Source organism: Peromyscus maniculatus, chromosome 1 (assembly GCF_049852395.1).
Source record: "Peromyscus maniculatus bairdii isolate BWxNUB_F1_BW_parent chromosome 1, HU_Pman_BW_mat_3.1, whole genome shotgun sequence".
NCBI classification, from domain to species: Eukaryota; Metazoa; Chordata; class Mammalia; order Rodentia; family Cricetidae; genus Peromyscus; species Peromyscus maniculatus.
The window spans coordinates 210,678,792-210,698,056 of NC_134852.1; the positions used below are offsets into that span (position 1 = coordinate 210,678,792).

The 19,265-nt window shown below is 46.6% G+C and overlaps 2 protein-coding genes across 2 annotated transcripts in view; one reads left to right on the top strand and one right to left on the bottom strand.

The window, feature by feature from the left end:
* Positions 1-9,123: 9,123 nt before the first annotated feature.
* Positions 9,124-9,620, bottom strand: LOC102906194 (large ribosomal subunit protein eL32). Its single transcript, XM_042266368.2, has one exon. The coding sequence runs from the start codon at positions 9,558-9,560 to the stop codon at positions 9,153-9,155; it is 408 nt and encodes a 135-aa protein (XP_042122302.2). The 5' UTR covers positions 9,561-9,620; the 3' UTR covers positions 9,124-9,152.
* A 4,247-nt stretch (positions 9,621-13,867) lies between these two features.
* Positions 13,868-19,265, top strand: part of Fhip2a (FHF complex subunit HOOK interacting protein 2A) — a 30,014-nt gene continuing 24,616 nt past the window's right edge. Inside the window, exon 1 of the mRNA XM_006978446.4 lies at positions 13,868-14,181. Coding sequence (XP_006978508.1) covers positions 14,137-14,181 — 45 coding nt within the window. The 5' untranslated portion in view covers positions 13,868-14,136. The remainder of the gene's footprint in view (positions 14,182-19,265) is intronic.

The following is a 19,265-nucleotide window of genomic DNA, read 5'->3' on the forward strand; positions in this document are numbered from 1 at the left end:
TGCACATCCAGGGTTGTTGCTGCACAGGTCACAGTGGTAACAGATGAGTGGGCCATGAGAGCATGTTACACATACACAATGCAGTTCCAGCATGTTATACATACACAATGCAGTTCCATCAGGCTATAAAGAAAAGTGAAACAATTTGAGGGGAATTGATGCAACTGGAAATCATTATACTGTGAAATAAGCCACTCAGAAAGAGAATCATCTTTTTTCTTATGTGGAGATTCTAGTTGTAACTCTGTGTAAGTGTGTATGTAGGTCATGACGCCAGAAAATGGAACATGAGAGGGGAGATAAGATCTTAAGGCAGGTGTGGCGGGGAAAGAGCAAAGGAGTCCACGTCATCTGGAGGTAGCAGAGACAGGGGATCAGGGAGGAAGTGAGAAATGGAGATGAATAAGAGCAAAGCATGTATCAAAGTGCCATGGTAAAACCAATTACTTAGTATGCTAACAAAAGAATAACAAAAATCTCAAAAAAAGAAAAAGAAATATATTGTTTAAATATTTTAAAAATCCTCTGACTTTTAAACCCATTCACAATTTTTATCATAGAAAGGCCTATTTTATGTTTTCTCTATTCTTTAACTTTTCTTTCCTGTATTACACTGGATTGAGGGGAAAATTTGTACTGAATTTGACTGTTATACCTTCCAAGACCATTTTTCTGCTAGTTACCCAGAATTGAACTGGGGAATATTCCTTTGCACTGTGTGACTATATGTCACTTTGTTTAATAAGGAAGCTGGCTGGCCTATAGCCAGGCAGGATAAGGTTAGGGGGAGAACCAGACTAAGAGAACTCTGGGAAGAAGAAGAAGGAGAAGGAGGAGGAGGAGGAGGAGGAGGAGGAGGAGGAGAGGGTAGGGTCTGAGGAGTCTCAAGCCAGACTTAGAAGAAGCAACATGGGAAATTCATGCATGAGGTAAATGAGCCTCAGGGCAGCACATAGATTAGTAAAAATGGGTAATTTAAGTTGTAAGAGCAGGCTGGAGACAAGCCTAAGCTATCAGCCAAGCATTTATAATGAATAATTAGCCTTTGTGTGGATATTTGGGAGCGACTGTTGGGACACAGACATTTCCTAATCTTTAGTTGCTATAAAAGTAAATTCTGATCAGAGGAATGTAAGCAGGAGTACGGGGCTGTGAGGAAGTGCTTCCTAAGTCTCTTCCTTCCTCCAGACCCTGCCCTAATATTGTGAACCAGTGCTTTTGAACCTTTATGGGACCAGGAAGTGACCTGATTGGGGCGTGCCACATGGTGGTTTAGAACTCTTAGGAGCACGCAGCGATCTTGGAGCCATCATAGTGGCTCTAACTCAACCCAGGAAACTGCTTTAAATTTATTTTATTGTGCTGGAGAGGACTCAGTGGTTAAGAACACTGGTTGCTCTTGCAGAGGACCCAAGTTCAATTCCCAGACCCCATATGGCAGCTCACAACCATCTGTAACTTCAGTTCCAAAAGATCCGATGCCCTCTCCTGGCTCTCTAGGCACCAGGCACACATATGATATACATACTTACATGCAACAAAATACCCACACATAGTTTTTAAGAATTAATAAAAAATTTAACTAAAATTTGTATTCATATTTATTTATGTGTATGTGTACATGTCTGTGACTATATACCATGTGTATACAGTGCCTGCAGAGTCCAGAAGAGGGTGCTGGTGAACCACCTGATGTGGGCACTAGGCCCTGCAAACAGCAGCTGCCCTAACTGCTGAGCACCTTCCCAGCCACCCCAAGTTTCTTTTACTTAAAAAAGAAACTGCTTTAAGCCACTTTATGTGGGATTTTTTTGGTCTGTGCAGCTGGATCTAACAGGAACTGTTCATTTCCTGGAGCTGCTACATTACTGTAGGCTATGGGGGAGGGGAGGTGGTGGCACTGGGGTGTAGTGGGGGAGGGGAGGTGGTGGCACTGGGGTGTAGTGGGGGAGGGGAGGTGGTGGCACTGGGGTGGAGTGGGGGAGGGGAGGTGGTGGTGCTGGGGTGGAGTGGGGGAGGGGAGGTGGCAAAGCAGTGTCTCCCTCAGCCTCCCTCAGTTTGTGGCGCTTGGCCTCCTCACTAGGCCTTTCTACCCCCACTTCCCAACACAGTGGGTTTCTTTTTTTTTCTTTTTTTTTTTTTTTTGGTTTTTTCGAGACAGGGTTTCTCTGTGTAGCTTTTGCGCCTTTCCTGGAGCTCACTTGGTAGCCCAGGCTGGCCTCGAACTCACAAAGATCCGCCTGCCTCTGCCTCCCAAGTGCTGGGATTAAAGGCGTGCGCCACCACGCCCGGCCACAGTGGGTTTCTTACAAGTAGATCTTGAAGTAAAGATGCGATTGTGGTGGCGTATTCCGGATCTCAGGAAAGGAGTGTGTGGAGAGAACAAGGGAGGAGCAAGAAAGGCAAAAGAGGACACTGAGGTTCCCCATGGTCACTGGGTACATGATCCCACTGAGACTTCATGAAAAATATTCCTCCTAGGATCGTCCATGAAGGACAGGACTCTGCAAATTCATCTACCAGGTTCTATCCCATTGCTGAGTATTCCCAGTGGGTGTAAACTCCATTGTCCGTTTAGAAACAGCAGGCTTTCCCACATAGAGATGTTTCCATGGATAAAATGTTTAAGAGGAGGTGTTGCTAAAATTCCTTCCTTTGGAGCGATACAAACAATGTCTAGTCCTCCTACAATCCCAACAAAACAAGGTGTAATTCCACCAGAGTTCACTCTGGGAAGGAAACCAGTTAATTTATTAGGCTTATTTACAGACCGACAGGTGACCTTAAAGTGGTTTCACTGTAAGGTCTGCACCGGCAGGGACGATGACACCGTCACCCCCTCTCCCGGAGCCCCATGGCTGTGCAGAGGGAGCCCCTTCCCTTACTCACCCATATCTGCAGCCCTCTCCAGAGACTCTGGGACCATGGAAAATTAGGGCAGAATTGCATACCACTGTGAGAGGGGCGGCTGAGTTCTCAGAGGAGGGTCCCATGTCCTTCCGCTCCCTCTTTGCATGAGGGGACATCAGGAGTCAACAAGCCCAGCTGTAATGGCCGTTGGCCCGCAGGCCCAACCTCACTCCTGAAGATGGTGGCAGTTTGTCTTGAAGCCCAGTCCTGTACAAAGGAGCTTGGGGATGAGGTTAGACACTGTTACCAAGAGCTGAGTTTGCAGGCTATCCTCAGAAGTGGGAGACAGGTTTTTCTTTGGGCTGCCAGCTCACAAAAAACAAAACAACAAAAAAAAAAAAACAACAACACGGAGACTTATTATTATAAAAGCTCAGCCTATAGCTTAGGCTTGTCCCACTAGCTATAACTTAAATTATACATTATATTAATCTATGTTTTGTGTCGTGGCTTTTTACCTCTCTTCCATCTTGCACCTCCTGTTTCCTCTCCGTATCCTCTGGCATCTTGCCAGTGCCTAGATTCATCTCTTCGATTCCTCTCTCTCTCTCTCTCTCTCTCTCTCTCTCTCTCCCTGGAAGTCTAGCCTTACTTCCTCCTGTCTAGTTATTGGCTATTCATCTCTTTATTAAACCAATTAGAAGGTGGCTTGGCAGAAACACTGTCATGGACTGGCCCATCGGGGGTACCACAACCGTAGGAGAATCGGAGCTTGGGTAGTCAGGAAGGCAAGGATTCGGCAAATGACAGATAACACACTCAGAAGTGGTTTGAATCTGTTGCAATTTTACTTCTGTAAATCAGTAGTTTATATACAGAAAAGAAAACTATTAAGTCATACAAGAAACAACAAGAGCTTGACAATAATTCAATTATATCATCTTTAAAAAACAGCAAGCACACAATTATTAATCCGTGCTAGACATATCCCTTCACCCACAAGAACTTTAGGACCCAAAGAGCAGTCTGTGTTTTTTAAACTTAGTACAGTCCCTAGACTTGTGTAGACTTTTTGTGGTTGTAGTTGTGTCTCTTATCTTATCCCAGCAGTTTTTTAGTTTATAATACATTTTTACTTTTTTGGTTCCCAAGGCCCATTTATCCAATTTGGGTGCTGTAGACCCTCTCTAAGTTTTTTATTTTTTTTTTTTTTGGTTTTTTTTGAGACAGGGTTTCTCTGTATAGCTTTGCGCCTTTCCTGGAGCTCACTTGGTAGCCCAGGCTGGCCTCGAACTCACAAAGATCCGCCTGCCTCTGCCTCCCAAGTGCTGGGATTAAAGGCGTGCGCCACCACCGCCCGGCTAAGTTTTTTATTTTTATTTTTATTTTTCATTATATATCTCGTTTAATATAAAACGTTTTTACCTGTTGGAATATGGACTCTTGTTTTACACCTGTAAGGGGAAGGGGTTCTGCTGTAGTCCTTAAGTTTTCTATGCTGAACTTCCTCAACAGAGGGACCCAACATCCGCCTCCTATGAGATAACATTTTCTACCATAAATCATTTTAGTTGGGATTCTTAAAGGATTTCTAGTGGGTGAGTGTTCATTCCCTAGAAGTGCCTGAACCTTTATTCTTTCTTTATCTAGCGGCTTGGGGTCTTTAAGAAATAGCTCATTTTGCTATATCTGATTAAGATCCATGTCCAGCTTCTCCTTTTCTCCATAGTTCATAACCCATGCATTCATTAATTTTGGCTGTGTTTTATAGATTAATTAGAACATTATCAGGAAAGCAGTTATACAGAACCCATAGCCCAGGGAGCTCATGATCCATGAAGCACGTCTTATTTGAGAAGGAAGCATAGCGCGGGCACTCTGCCTGGGACCTCCAGGGAGCTTAGTCCCGTGGGACACGTATCTCCCATCCGCTATTATTGACATAATTGTTCATGTCACATGGACGACACTGGAGTTGGTGTGGCAAGACACATCTTCACAGTGTACAAAAAGATGATCTTACAAGTAGGCGAGGGACCGTGACACCAACAGTAGGAGTTTGGGGTTTTAGTTCATGTTTCTGAGGTCCGCCTGGTTCTCCTTGTTCCTGGATGTGTTATCCACTTTCATTGCTGTGATGTGAACAACTTTAAAGGGTTTATCTTCACTCACCATTGCAGAGGCTTTGCTCTAAGGTCACTTGGTGCCATCACCATGTGCCTGTGGTGAAGCAGAAGCTCACAGGAGAGAGGCTTCGACAGAGCAGGCAGCTAGGACACAGAAACAGTGAGGGAACATAAGAGAAGTGGCCTGAAACATTGGGGAGGCTGGAGACAGAGTATTATTTTTCCAGGGCACAGCACCAGTGACCTACTTTGTCCAACTAGGCCCCACCTCATAATAGTGCCACTATAAAGTGACCCAATCAAGAAATTAACCCACTGAAGGAGTTAGAGCTCTCATGATCCAATCACTGGCTGCACTAGCAGGGGATCGTACCTTAAATATGTGAGCCTTTGGGGGACAGTTTAAATACAAACTATACATGTTACAACTGTAGAATTACCTCCAGTAGACCAGGCCTGTAGTCAGCACCAAAGTCACCATTACAGTATGAACCAGCCACTCCTTGGCTGAGTGAACTTGGCACTCCTTTCCAGACTTCCATAAAATATATTTTCCTGTCTCAGACTGCTCATTTCAAAAAATGAATTACTTCCCAGTCCTTTGCTACAGGGATCTCAAGTTTGTGTTTACTTGTCTCTTTGGCTATACTACTTACTGAACTATCTTTATTCTTCTATCTTGATTACTGCCTTCTAGAGATGATTCTCATATCTTTTTTTCCAAGCCCACATCTCTCTTCTTGAAAGGACCAAGCAGATGCCATAACAGGCTGCTCAGTCTTCTCTCAGAGATCAGGCCTCAATTTCAGTTTCCTGAGACTTGAGCAAGCAATTTCTGGGGGGATGGGGCATAAACAAAAGTCATAGCCCTTGCAGTAGCTCCCTTTCTGCATGAACTTGTACTCTGACTGCTCAAGGTTCAGTCAATTATTTACTTCCTGGGACCCCTCACCAACTTAGAGCTGCATGCATGGGTCAATGTGAATGTGCTAGGCCAGCCAGCCTCCATGGCAGCTCAAGGACAGAGCCTGGCACTTGTCCAGGCCTGCCCAAAAATGGTAACTGTAACCCCCAACTGACCCTAGCCAATTTTAAAAGTTACTAATATGATTGCCACTTGCATAAACCAATCCTGAGTCTGTTCCTATGTAGTCTGTAGACCCCAAGCTCCCCCACCCCCACTTGCTTTAAAAACCCTGCCCCATTGCTACTTGGGGTCTCTCCTGCTCTGCTGCTGCATCAGGCAGATGGAGAGTCCTGAGTTAAATGGTAACAATACAAAGACTCTGCTTTTTCATCAGATTCAGTCTCTTGGTGGTCTTTGGGGGACTCTGGGTACAACATTGTAATTTCTCCAGTCAAATTTATTACCTCAAACCAGGCATCTCTACAGAGAAGCAATTGTACAGCTAATCAACCCTACATACTAGAATCTTCCCCCTTTCCTCTCATTTATTCCTTTTTTTCTTCTGTGCATATGTATTGCTCATGTGTGGTGTGAGTTAGCATGCGTGTGTACATGGAGGCCAGAGTCAACCTCAGGGGCTCCCCACTTTGTTTTCACAGACAGGGTCTCTCATTGGCTTAGAGCTCACTGATTGGACAAGGCCTCTTGGCCAGCAAGCTCCAGGGATCCTCGGTCTCCCCTTCCTGGTGATATGATGGCAAGTAGCTGATCCAGTACCTGCTTTTTTTCTGTTTCCTGGAAATTGAACTCAGGTCCTGGAGATTGTGTGGAAGGCACTTTACCAACTGGTCTGTCTCCCAAGCCCCTCGCTGTCTATGTCTCCACAGTCACCGTCTCAATGACATTTTCGCTAACCTCATCCAAGCCAGAAACTTAGCAATGTTTGGCTGCTTCTTCTTCTCAATCATATTTTCCTGTAACCTGAAAGTTTTGGTTGACCTTACCTCAGTTTTCAAGTCCTCCATGCTCCTCCTATCTGACAAGTTACTAACTCCCAGGGTTATGAGGTTAGGATCTTGTCTGAACTTTTGTAAGAGGCATTAAAAATGGTTTTCTGCCTCTCGTTTCTGCCCTTGCCAAACATTCGCATTACGCCAGCACAGTTTCGCCCAGAGCTTCTTACAGGGCTTGTTATGAAAGCCTCACTCAGTCCTTCCTCCAAACCCCCAGTTTCCTGTCTCACAGAGGCCCCTCATTTCAACACTATGTGAGGATGCTGTCATTATGTCCTTCCTATATGCTTATGGTACTTTTGAAAGCTGTATTTACTTTTAGGTGTATGACTGTCTTTTTACCTGCATGTAAGTATTTTTATCATGTGCTGATCTGGTGCCCAGGGAGGCCAAAAGGAAGCTTCAGATCTCCTGGAAAAAAAGTTACAGACAGTTGTGAGCCACCATGTGGATGTTGGGAATCAAACCTGGCCCTCTGGAAGAGCAACCAGTGCTCACCTGAGCCTTTCTCCAGCCCTTATTTTATTGTTTAACTTGTACGTGTGCATGCATGTGCACACATGTATGCAGGTACCAGCAGAGTCCAGAAGGCATCAGATTCTGGAGTGGGAGTTACAGGTTTGTCAGCAGCCATGTGGGTGCTGAAAACTGAGCCTGGGTTCTTTGCAAAAGCAGTATGTGCTCTTAAGCACCAAACCATTTTTTCAGCAATTGCTAATCTTTCCTCACTGAGGTGATGAGGATTCAACACACACACACACACACACACACACACACACACACACACACACACACACACAATCCCACCACCTATGCATCCTTATCTGAGATGATGATTCAGTCTACATACACACACCATCCCACCACCTATGAGTCTTTTCTTCTTCCTGATACAGCAATGTCATTGCCTTAACTGGACCAGCGTCCACAGCTTACGTTGTAATGGCTTTTTAAATGGTATGTGTATTTGCACCATGTGGACTGACCATGTGTATCAGTGCCATGTGAACTGACCTTGTGTATTTGCACCATGTGGACTGACCTTGTGTATTTGCACCATGTGGACTGACTGTGTGTATTTGCACCATGTGGACTGACCGTGTGTATTTGCACCATGTGGACTGACCTTGTGTATTAGCACCATGTGGACTGACTGTGTGTATTTGCACCATGTGGACTGACTGTGTGTATTTGCACCATGTGGACTGACCTCGTGTATTAGCACCATGTGGACTGACTGTGTGTATTTGCACCATGTGGACTGACCGTGTGTATTAGTGTCTTGTGGACTGACCTCCTGCTCCTATACTGCAAGCTTTACTCTTGGTGTTAACAAGAATCTCCCTCCTCCTGCTGTTTTGTTTTTAATTCATTACTACTCCAACATCAAACTTTCGTGTTCTCTAGAAAATCTGCTCAAACACATACATATTCCATTTATCAAGTGCATCCCCACAACCCCAAAATCTTCTGACCATTCTTACCTGGACTGCTTGGTCCTTCCCCGAGCCGCTATCATTCTCAGATTCACCTTCATCTGTCCCAGGAATTTCCTTCGCTTCTTGTTGCCTCCTTGTCCTGCCCCTCCCAGCCCTTGGCTTGTTTACTCCCTGAGTTGGATGGAACACATCTCAGTTTCCCAGGACAGAGCAAACCGGAAACAGTTCACCATCTCCTGCATCTGAAATGTCTCCCTTTATCCTCACACTCATACAACCTTATCTTAGTCCAACTCAGGCTAGAAGTAATTTTGCCTCAGAATTTTGAAGGCATTATCCAGTGCCTTTTTGCTTTATGCTGCTGCTGGGAACTGTCATGTCACCACAACTCTTGAGGCTTTTAAGAGCATGTTTTTGTGTGGTGATATATTGTGTACCCTAATAAACTTGCCTGAGGATCAGAGGACAGAGCCAGTCACTAGATTAGACATAGAGGTCAGGCAGTGGTGGCACACACCTTTAATCCCAGTACTGGGAAACACACATACTTTTAATCCCAGGAAGTGATGTCTGGGTAGAGAAAGGTATATAAGGTGTGAGGAAACAGGAACTCACTCTCTTTAGACTGAGGATTTTGTAGAGGTTAAGAACTAGTGGCTGGCTGTTCTGCTTCTCTGATCTTTCAGCTTTCACCCTGATATCTGGCTCTGTTTTTTGTTGTTGTTGTTGTTGTTTTTGTTTTTTCTGTTTTTTTTTTTTTTTTTTTGCAGTTTTTGTGGTTTTATCTAAACACAAATGAAACACAGAGGCAAGCCATCTACTCATTTTCTTCGCTGCGTAGCCTGGCGTTGGGATTGGTGACTCTGATGGCCAGCTGTGCTGCTCTTTCCACGATGGCTTTTCGGTTCTTGGAGGAAACGTTGTGAGCAATCTCAGCACAGTAAGATTTGTTGCACATCAGCAGCACTTCCAGCTCCTTGACATTGTGGACCAGAAACTTCCGGAAGCCGCTAGGGAGCATGTGCTTGGTTTTCTTGTTGCTCCTGTAACCAATGTTAGGCATGAGGATCTGGCCCTTGAATCTTCTCCGCACCCTGTTGTCGATACCTCTGGGTTTCCGCCAGTTTCGCTTAATTTTGACATATTGGTCTGACTGGTGCCGGATGAACTTCTTGGTCCTCTTTTTGACGATCTTGGGCTTCACCAGAGGCCGGAGGGCAGCCATGATGCCGCTACTCAGATGGCAGCCACCTCGCAGGCAGCGCCGAGGAAGAAGGGCTTGTTTTTTTTTAAAGACCATCAAGATTCGAACAACATTTTTGTTTCCTCTCATTGGAAGTATTACACAATCTTTCTTTGAACCCAGTGTTTTGAAATTTTACAAGTGTCCAGTAGAATGAGTTTGTTTTCATTCATCATTCTGACATGTAGTGGATGCTCTCAACCTGGAAACTCATGCTATGAAATTAACAAGTTATTAAATGAATTATTTGTTAAATATTGCCCACTTTATTACTTCCACTAGACAGGCCCTCGAATTAAGAACTTTCACCTATAATTCTGGCCTTTTGTTGTCATTGATCTTTGCTTTTTTCAGTCGTGTGCCTGATGGTTTCACGTCAGTTCGACACAGATAGAGGGAAGAGGAAACCTCTGCTGAGAAAGTGCCCGCCTGACTGGCCTGTGGGAAAGCCTGTGGAGTGTTTTCATGACTGGCCTGTGGGAAAGCCTGTGGAGTGTTTTCATGACTGGCAATTGATGTGGGAAGGCCCAGCTCACCATGGATGGTACCAACCTTGGGCAGGTGGGCATGGGTTCTATAAGGAAGCAGGCTGAGCCAGCCATGGGGAGCCGGCCGTAAGCAGCTCCCTCCACGGCCTCTGTAGCAGCTCCTGCCTCAGGTTCCTGCCCTGTTCAAGCTCCTATCTGGGCTTCCCTTAGCGATGGAGAATGACCCCTGAGAGTTATAAGCTGAAATAACGCCTCCCTGTCCATGTTGGTTTTGGTCAGTGTTTTGACAGATAGGGTCTTGAGTAACCCAGGCTGGCCTAGAATACTATTTGTAGCCCAAGCTGGCTTTGAACTCCTAACCTGAGAGCTGGGATTAGAGATGTATACCACCACACCTGGCTTTTCACTGGTGCTTAGGAAATACTTTGGGAAATGTTTCCATCTTTTTTAGTATTCGTTTTTTTTTATTGTTTATTTTGTTTTGTTTTTTTGTTTTTGTTTTTAAGATTTATTTATTTACTATGTATACAGCATATATGACTGCCGGCCAGAAGAGGGCACCAGATCTCATTACAGATGGTTGTGAGGCACCATGTGGTTGCTGGGAATTGAACTCAGGACCTCTGGAAGAGCAGTCGGTGTTCTTAACCTCTGAGCCATCTCTCCAGCCCCTTCCTATTCGTTTTTAACTTCTGTGTTTTACTCCAGGTTCCTAAGCCTTCCTTCTTTGTGCTCCAAAGCTGCTATTTTAGAAACAGCAGATCGTTCATTCACGCCTATCTTCTTTTGTTCTTGGAGAGTGGTGGGAACATTGTTTCTCCTTAAGTTTTAGTCTCCATCTGTTCCATACAGACTCGTTTCTTACAAGTCCATCCACTGTCTCACATCCTTCTTCGGTGCCTCCAATCACCGGTCTTAGACACACTCCTCCTGGTTCTGATGACCTCATGGAGTCTGATCCATTTAGGAGAGGTGCACAAGACCGGCTGAGCTCTCGGAGCACACAGCAGGAGCTCAGAGTTCTGCTCGAGGCTCCCTGCCAGTATCTCCAGGTCTTTCCAGACTCTCCGTTCTTCCCTCTGGCAGGAGCAGACTGAGGTGACCACCCTAGAAACAGGAGTGGGTTAGGGATGTGCCCATTTTCACTTCGTTCTTTTCTCCCCGCTATCCCAATGTGGCATTTCTACCCTCTCCTGAGTTAAGTCGTCTTCGGCCAGGACTGCAGGGGGCAGTGAGAGGGTCTCACAGAACTACCCAGTTCTCAACAAACTCCCCCGTACCTCCATTCTGGAGCCTGTTTGTGCCATGTGCCCAGGTACCTGCTCTTGTGGTTGCCTCAGTTGCTGTGACAAATACCACAGCTGAAAGCAACTGAGGAAGGAAAGGATTTGCATTATGGCTCCAGAGAGGACAATCTATCACGGCAGGGAGGGCAGGGCGGCCGAGCTTGAGGTCAGCCTGGCAGTCAGGACGCTGAGTAATCCAATTTCACCCCCACACAGGGAACATGGACGGGAACCAGAAGTGGGGCCAGCCATAAAGCTCAAAGTCAGGCTCCCAGTGTGCACTTCCTCCCACAAGTCCCCCCTCCGAGAGGGTCTGTGACCCCCAGGCCGCAGCACCAGCTGGGGCCAAGTGTTCAAACCTGAGTCTCCGGGGGACAGTTCACACGCAGACCACTTTCTGTCATTAACCACTAAACCACGAGCAGTTCTCGGAGTTCTGCTACCGGCTGACTTGTCCTTTTGGGTTTGTGGGGGAGAAACTTTTATTCAGTTTGGCAGGGTTTGTGAAGAGAATGTTGCTAATTTTTCCCATCCACCCACTGAACCAGAAGTCACCAAACAGAAAATTAGCATCATCTCTTTCTTTTTCTCAGCTCCATCCTACTTGGGCGTCAGTTTCCAGGCCTTCTGTGTGTGTGTGTGTGTGTGTGTGTGTGTGTTTCTTCCAAGTACACACATGTGCACATGGCCAGGAAAGGGTGCTGCATCCCCCGGAACCGGGCTTACAGGAGGTTGTAGACACCTGATGCAGGTGTGAGGGACGGAACTTGGGCATCCTGGAAGAGCAGCAAGCCATCTTAGCCATGGTTCCAGCCCTGTTTCAGTTCTCAAAAAGGACTAAATTTATTATTTGCCTTAAGCAAACAGAATCAATACACAAGTTCCAGTTAACTTGAGGAATTCCAGGTAACCATGGCGTTTTCAAAGGTGAGAAAGGCTTCCTCCTGAGGTCTCCCACATCAGTTGCTGGGGAGAGTCCAGCCGCTCCCAGGAATTAGGCAGGCTGTACATTGGTGTCGTTCTAAGCATTCCAGGGTGGGAACAGGAACTACAACCACTGGCTCAGTTACAGTTCCCAGCTGCTTGTGCATCTCAGAAATTAGGTACCAGGTAGACAAACCATTGAGTACTGGTATTAAGCTAGACCCAAATATATATTTTATTGAGCTTATAATAAGTATGCAAACTTAAGTATCCATTGTACACAACTCAGTCTGTTTAAACATAACTCCCCACACAAGCTGGGGTTGTAAGGCATTATGAAAATACAAAATGCCATATAATTAGGCCAGGAAAATTATTATAGTTAATAAAATGACCAAACCTCTTAAATAGTAATAACAACAACAACAAAAACATTATATGCTCTGGGTTGGAGCAGGAACAAGGAGCCTGAATTTGGAAAGAAACACTTCTCAATATTCAACAAATTACAGAGGAGGTTGGCAGCATTTTAGTTTACGAGGTCATGTCTACCAGCCTCAGCGGAAGTACAAGCAAAGAAGGGAAAAAGAGACAAGAATCTGTCTGTCTCCCTTCACCTTACACCTTGGTTTCCCATCCTCTGTGTCGTTACCAACATGACAACAGTTGAGGAAAGTGCGAAAATCCCTCCACCCCATGCCCAAGAGTGGCAGAGCTGGATTCAAACAGGACGCAGCTCCAGGGCCTGGCTTCTTAACCCTAAGATCTGTGGCGACCTCTTCTGCCCTTTATCTGTCCTCTGTTCAACGAATTTTACTATAAATAGGTATTTTCACCAATGGTTATGAGAAATCTACTCCACTCTAATCCAGAACTTCCGGATCGATCCTCTTGGTGAAATGCTAATATCAGCTTAAAGCAAAGTTCTCTAAAGTTCTTTCAGAAGTTTTATCAACCAACTTAAAATTGTCAGGTCGGATCAGTGTTTCCTCTAGGCTTGTTTAATACATTGTTGCATGGAGTTTTAGGAGACCTCCAGCTAAGTGCTTATCACACTGTAGCTCCACTTATCAGTCTTAGGCATCTGGAATATTCTTTTCTTTTCCAGGAACACACTGAAACCTTGTAACTCACTATCCTGAGTTCCTTAACCGAACCCTCGTCCCACGTGTCCACTCGGCACTTCCGGTTTTGATAAGACTAATAAGCAATTTTACAGCCCGGAGGATTCTTTTTCTTCACCTGCCTCTGATGCATTCGAATTCCTAGCACGTGGACCCACTGTTCGTTTTCGCGTTAGGGATGCTGGTATTTCCCTAGCGGCCTTTCCAAACTTGCCGGGTATGGGACGTACGTAAGCACAATGTCAACGTGTCGCGGCAAAATCCGCACACTGCGCCGGTCACCGAGGGCGAGCACCGCCCGCCCGGTGCACCGCGCCGGCCCCGCCCTCCCCGCCGCGGCCTCTGCGCGCCCCGCCCCACGTCCAGCGCCGCAGGCCGCCCAGGCCTGGGCTTCCCCGGGATGCGCCGGCGCCCCCTGCAGGCCGCGGCGGGCACAGCTGCCGGAAGAGCCCGAGCCTCCTGCCACCGTGTCCGCGCCGCCGCCGCCGCCGCCGCCGAGCTCCGCGGGGCCCCGAGTCCCAGCCGAGCGTCCTCGGAGCCGCCCGCCGCGGCCCCGCGCCCTCCGAGCCGAGCCGCCGCGCCTCCCGCTCGGCCTCCGCCCTCAGCTCCCCGCCCGAGCCCGCCCGCACCCGCCTTCACTCTGGAGCGGCCCGGGCAGCCGCAGCAGGGGCGGCGGCGGCGCATCGAGGAGCTCTCCAGGTCGTCCCGGGAGAGGCTGCTGCAGTCCCGGGACAGGATGTTTTCCAAGCTCACGTCCATCCTGCAGCACGCCGTGGAGGCGGTGAGGCCGCGCGGGGCGTGGGGGTGCGGGGGACGGCGGCCCGAGCTGCCGGGAGCGGGGAGGCTGCGGGGAAGGAAGGCCTGCGCGCTCGCCCGGCCTCTGCCCTCCCGCCGGGGGACCGGGCGGCTCCCGGGGCCTCCTGGCCGTTAACCTCCGGGGCCGAGTGGCCAGCGCCGCGCAAGACAATAGAACGGCGGTGCCGGTGGGCTGGGCTTGCTTTTGCTTCGGTGCGGGTGGGAGAGGAGCGTTGGGGACCGCGGGCCCGGTGGACGCCGGTGCCGGCTCTCGGTTGCTTGCTTGCTTGCTCGCTCGCTCGGGTCCGGCGGCTCACCTCGGCAGGACCTGGGAGATGGATCTGCAGGAGTTTGCAGGTCCGCGATCGCCCAGCGCTCACCATCTGTTTCCCTTTTCTTGTCTAATAATGCGCTTCCCGGACGCTCTTGGCGCAGCCTGCAACCGCTGTACTTTGAGGCTGGTCTTAAACAACAGAGGGACATTACTCAAACCTCCTAACAGACCCGAAGAACCTAGAAAGAGAATGCCTTGCCAGTACCAAACACATCCCGTTGCTTTATTTGACTTGCTTGTTTTGGATTGAGTATTACCCTGTGTGACGAAAGTTTCTGTGTTAATTTTAAAAATGACGTTTTCTTTACATGTTGTGAATGACTTCATAATAGAACTTGCAACTTCACGCGACTTTTTAAAGGAAAAAAAAATGCCACGGTGATGTGAAGGGTCAGCTAACAAAATTAGAGTTGTAAATTTCAGTTATGGAGACAAAACTTTAATACAATTCCAGTTATGTAGTATATGGAATTTAGGTTTTTCGTTCTGGTTTCCCCCCTTGGTGACACATCAAACCAAGCAAGAAAGGGGGAGGAGCAATGTTGACACACGGGGAGAAGACAGGGCTTTGAGACACACTTTTCCTTTCCCTGCCCGATACAGAGTCAGCCTGCAGCAGCATCTCTAAAATGATTTAAAAGTTTTAAGAACAGTTATATCGATATTTTGAATTATACTTTAGAGTATAGTCTTCAAACTTAATATAATGATAAATAAGAGATAATTAGGCATAAGTTATGTGTATTAAACCCTGGGGCCTGTCATGTTCTAGGCAAAAGCTCTCCCACTGAATTTTATTTTATTCTCTTTTATTTTTTGAGATTAAGTGTTACCAAGTTTCCCAAGCTGGCCTTGAACTTCTGCCTTAGCCTCTGTCTAGGCATGCCGCCAAACCTAGCTAGGATTTTTGGTTTATTGACTCGTTTTTGTCTTAAGGCCTGTGTTTTCTGTTTTTTTGTAATCTTTTTATAATTGCATGTATCATTAACATCTACCAGATTACCTGAGTGAGACTCTGGCTGGGTAATAGTTTCCCTGTCTTGCTCGGGTCAGTGAGAAGTAGGAGTTCACTAGGTTCACTAGTCCCAGGAGTAAGTGTCTGGCCTGTGGAAATGTCAAGTTCATTTGCTCAGTGCCTGTTTCTGATATGCTATACCACCCACACAGTTTACCAAGAGAAAGTAAAGCTCCTGAAATCTGATTGGTTCTGCTCTGCTTTTTTGTTGGGATAGAGTCTCACGTAGCCCAGGCTGGCTGGTCCTGTACTTATGTTGGGAATGACCTAATCACTTTCAAATTCACATGATTTTTTTTTTTTTTTTTTCAAATCAAATACCACAGTGATTTTAGGGTCAGCTAACAAAATTAGAGTCATAGATTTGTAAACCTCCCTTCCTCCATCTCCCAAGGGCTGGGGTTATGGACTTGGTCCCTCATCCCTTGAAGAATATTTTCTGATGCCCCCTTCAGCATTCTCCTGGGAAAGAACTCTTAGATAATGATACATAAAGCCATCCTTTGGTAGTTGAATGTTTTTCATAACCCAAGATTAGTTCCCTCGTTACTCAGTCTCTGACTTTTTGCTTGTTTTTATCCATAAACAAGTCTTCGCATTCCTTAATTTGTTGGCTTTTTCTTTCTCCTTTTATGTTCTGATGCAGCATTCCAAAGAATAGAATCATCAGGGTTCTGCAGACTTGGGAGGGAACCCCTGCCCGCCGGTGACTGCATGCTTCTTCAGAGCTATGCTCTCCTACCTGGTGTTGTCCTGTCTAAGTGTCCATATTCAGTCAGATAAGACTTCTATTTTTTTTTAAGGTTAATCAGATGTATATTCATCTAGATGAGGGTAGGTAAGGAGTTTGGGTTTTTTTTGTTTGTTTTGTTTTTGAGTTAAGGTCCCTGACCAGCCTCAAACTTGCTAAATACCAAAGATGACCTTGAACTCCTGATCTTTCTGCCCCCGCCTCCCAAGAGCTAGGATCACAGGCTAGTGCTTCATTATTCATGTAGTTTCTGGTGTTGAGGATTTAACCCAGGGCCTTGGTAAATGCTAGGGAATCGCTGTACCACAGTCTTCTAGCCACCCCAGCCTTTTCTGAACATTTTTATCATGACCTTTTTTTTTTGAGTGAGTGCATGCATGCGTAAGCGTATGTGGTATGTAGGGTGTGTGTGTGTGTGTGTGTGTGTGTGAGAGAGAGAGAGAGAGAGAGAAAGAGAGAGAGAGAGAGAGAGAGAGAGAGAGAGAGAGAGAGAGAGAGAACCACAGCACTTGATCAGGTGGAAGTCTGAGGACATCTTTCCCTTTTACTGTGTGAGTCCTGGGGAATCAAACACAAGGGATCAGACACCAGCAAGTAGCTTTGACTGCTGGGCCATGCCAGTTCCTACCCCTTTAAAATTTTTTCTTAAAAAAAAATCTTTTTAGATTCACTATTTCATGTGTATGAGTATTTTGTTTGCATATGTATATGAACCAAGTGCATGCTAGGTGCCTGTGGTGGTCAGAAAAGATTACCGAAGTCCCTGGAACCAAATGTGGTCCTCTGCAAGAGCAACAAGTACTCTTAACTGCTGAACCATCTCTCCAGACTTTAAAATTTTATTCTTAAATAGGGTCTCACTAAATTTCTGGGGCTGACCTCAAACTTGGGGTCCTCCTACCTCAGCCTCCCAAATGTGGAGATTACAGGAGCGTGCTATCACACCTGGCATGTATTAATTAAATGGTTTTTCCTCATTTGCCAAAAACTACAAAAAGGGGAAATAGAAGATGTTTTCAAAGCCTCACGTTTGTAAATGTGTTTTAAGCCGATAAAAGCCAAGACCTGTAATATAACTCTTAGCTCCTTTTCCGGAAAAGATGGTCTTCCTCTCATGTAGCATGCCCTGGTTAGTAAGATGTGGTGATATAGTGTGTATCCTAATACAGTTTCCTGAAGATCAGAGAACAGAACAAGCCACTAGATTAAACATAGATGCCAAGCAGTGTTGACGCACACCTTTAATCCTAGCATTCAGGAGCTTTGTGAGTTCAGAGCCACCCTGGACTACAATGAGATTGACTCAGTCTAGGAGAGAAACAGAGCCAGGCAGTGGTGGCACACACCTTTAATCCCAGTACTTGGGAATCATAGGCCTTTAATCGCAGCATTAGGAAGGAAGTGATATGGCTGGGTGGAGAAAGGTATATAAGGTGTGAGGAGACGGAACTAAAGCCCGTTATGGTTGAAGGCTTTTCGGCCAAAGCCCTTTTCTGCTGGACCTCTGAGGACTCAGGCATTCAGTCAGAGGATTCGTGGAGTTGGCGAGGTGAGAAGTGGCTGTGGCTTGTTCCTTTGTCTCTCTGAACTTTCAGCATTCACCCCAATATCTGACTCCGGGTTATTTATTAAAAGACCATTAAGGAATTTGAGTTACAGTAAGAGTTGTAGGAATGATGTGTTCTGTTAGCCGGTTGCCACATGTCTCAACTCTGAGAGGCCGGTCCTGAGGTTAGATTGGACGATTGTAGCCGTTTGTTTCCATTAGTGTTGCTGAGGGCCAGGTCCTGCGGAGTGGCTTTTTCCCTTTCTGAGCTTTTATCTGTTTTAACCAGCACAGTGGAAGTCATCCTTCAGAATGTGAATCAATGTTTTCAAAGTATAGGTTTGTTTCAAAGACAGTTGTTGGGAACAGCATCCCACCCCATCCACCATATTGGAAACTGAACATGGGCCTCCTGCCTTGCTAGAGCCCTCTACCTCTGAAAGCCGTAACCCAGGCTGGCCTCGATCCTCTGCCCTCTTCAGCAGTTTGCCCAGGGGCATGGCTAGTGGCTACTGATTCTTGAAAACAACTCTGTCCTGGGACTTCTTTTCCAACCCACTTGAGCCCTTCTCTCATTCGGCAAGTGTTTTAGGAGGCGCGGTGAAAGCCCCGACACACTAAGGAAACATGGTGGGTCTGCGTCTTGGTTCACAGTGCCAACTGGCTAAGCACCTGGGAGGTCATACTGTGAGGAATGCACAAGGGTGTGATGGCCCTGGAACGGACAGAGCAGGGGTCCGGGCCAGCCTCTGTCCCCGCTTCTGTCCTGACCCGGAAGTTGATTGAGTCTGTGCACTCAAGCTCTTTCTCCACGCAGTATGAGTAGTGAGATGCGCAGATTGCTGCGGGGGGTTAAAACGAGGTGTGTAGGAGAGTCTTGTGGGGTGCTTGGTTGATAATGCTTCTTAGATCGGTTTGGCCAGGTTGGAGCCTGTAGGAGGAAGGAAGCTGATCTTAGGAGCAGTTGAAGATTCTCTGGAGGTGAGACTGGAACAGGGTAGTCGAGAGGCAGAAAAGATAGGGAGGGTGTTAAGGACTTGGAAACAGATGTGGTGGCTCATACTTGTATCTCCGAGACCTTCTTGAGTGAGATCCAGGCAAGCCTGAGCTGTCTTAAGAAACACAAGGCAAACCCAGATGTGGGTTTCGTACACGCTGTAATCCCGACCCTCAGGAGCTGGAAGCCAGAGGAGCAGGAATTCAAGGCCAGTACACTGTGAGTTTGAAGCCAGCTGGAACTACAAGAGACCCTGACTCAAACAAAAACAAACACCATAACAAAGATAAAATAAGTTTGGGGTAGAAAAGGACACTCTAAAAGATCTTTTAGAATGTGCATTTTGTAGACATTTCAAGCAGAGGTGGTGACTGGGAGGTTTTGTCCAGGTTGTTGATGGAAGTCCTTTTGTGGATGTGATGTGTTG

What these genes read in the sequence shown, in the direction of transcription:
- LOC102906194 (XM_042266368.2), bottom strand. Translation starts at nt 9,560, where the DNA reads ATGGCTGCCCTCCGGCCTCTGGTGAAGCCCAAGATCGTCAAAAAGAGG.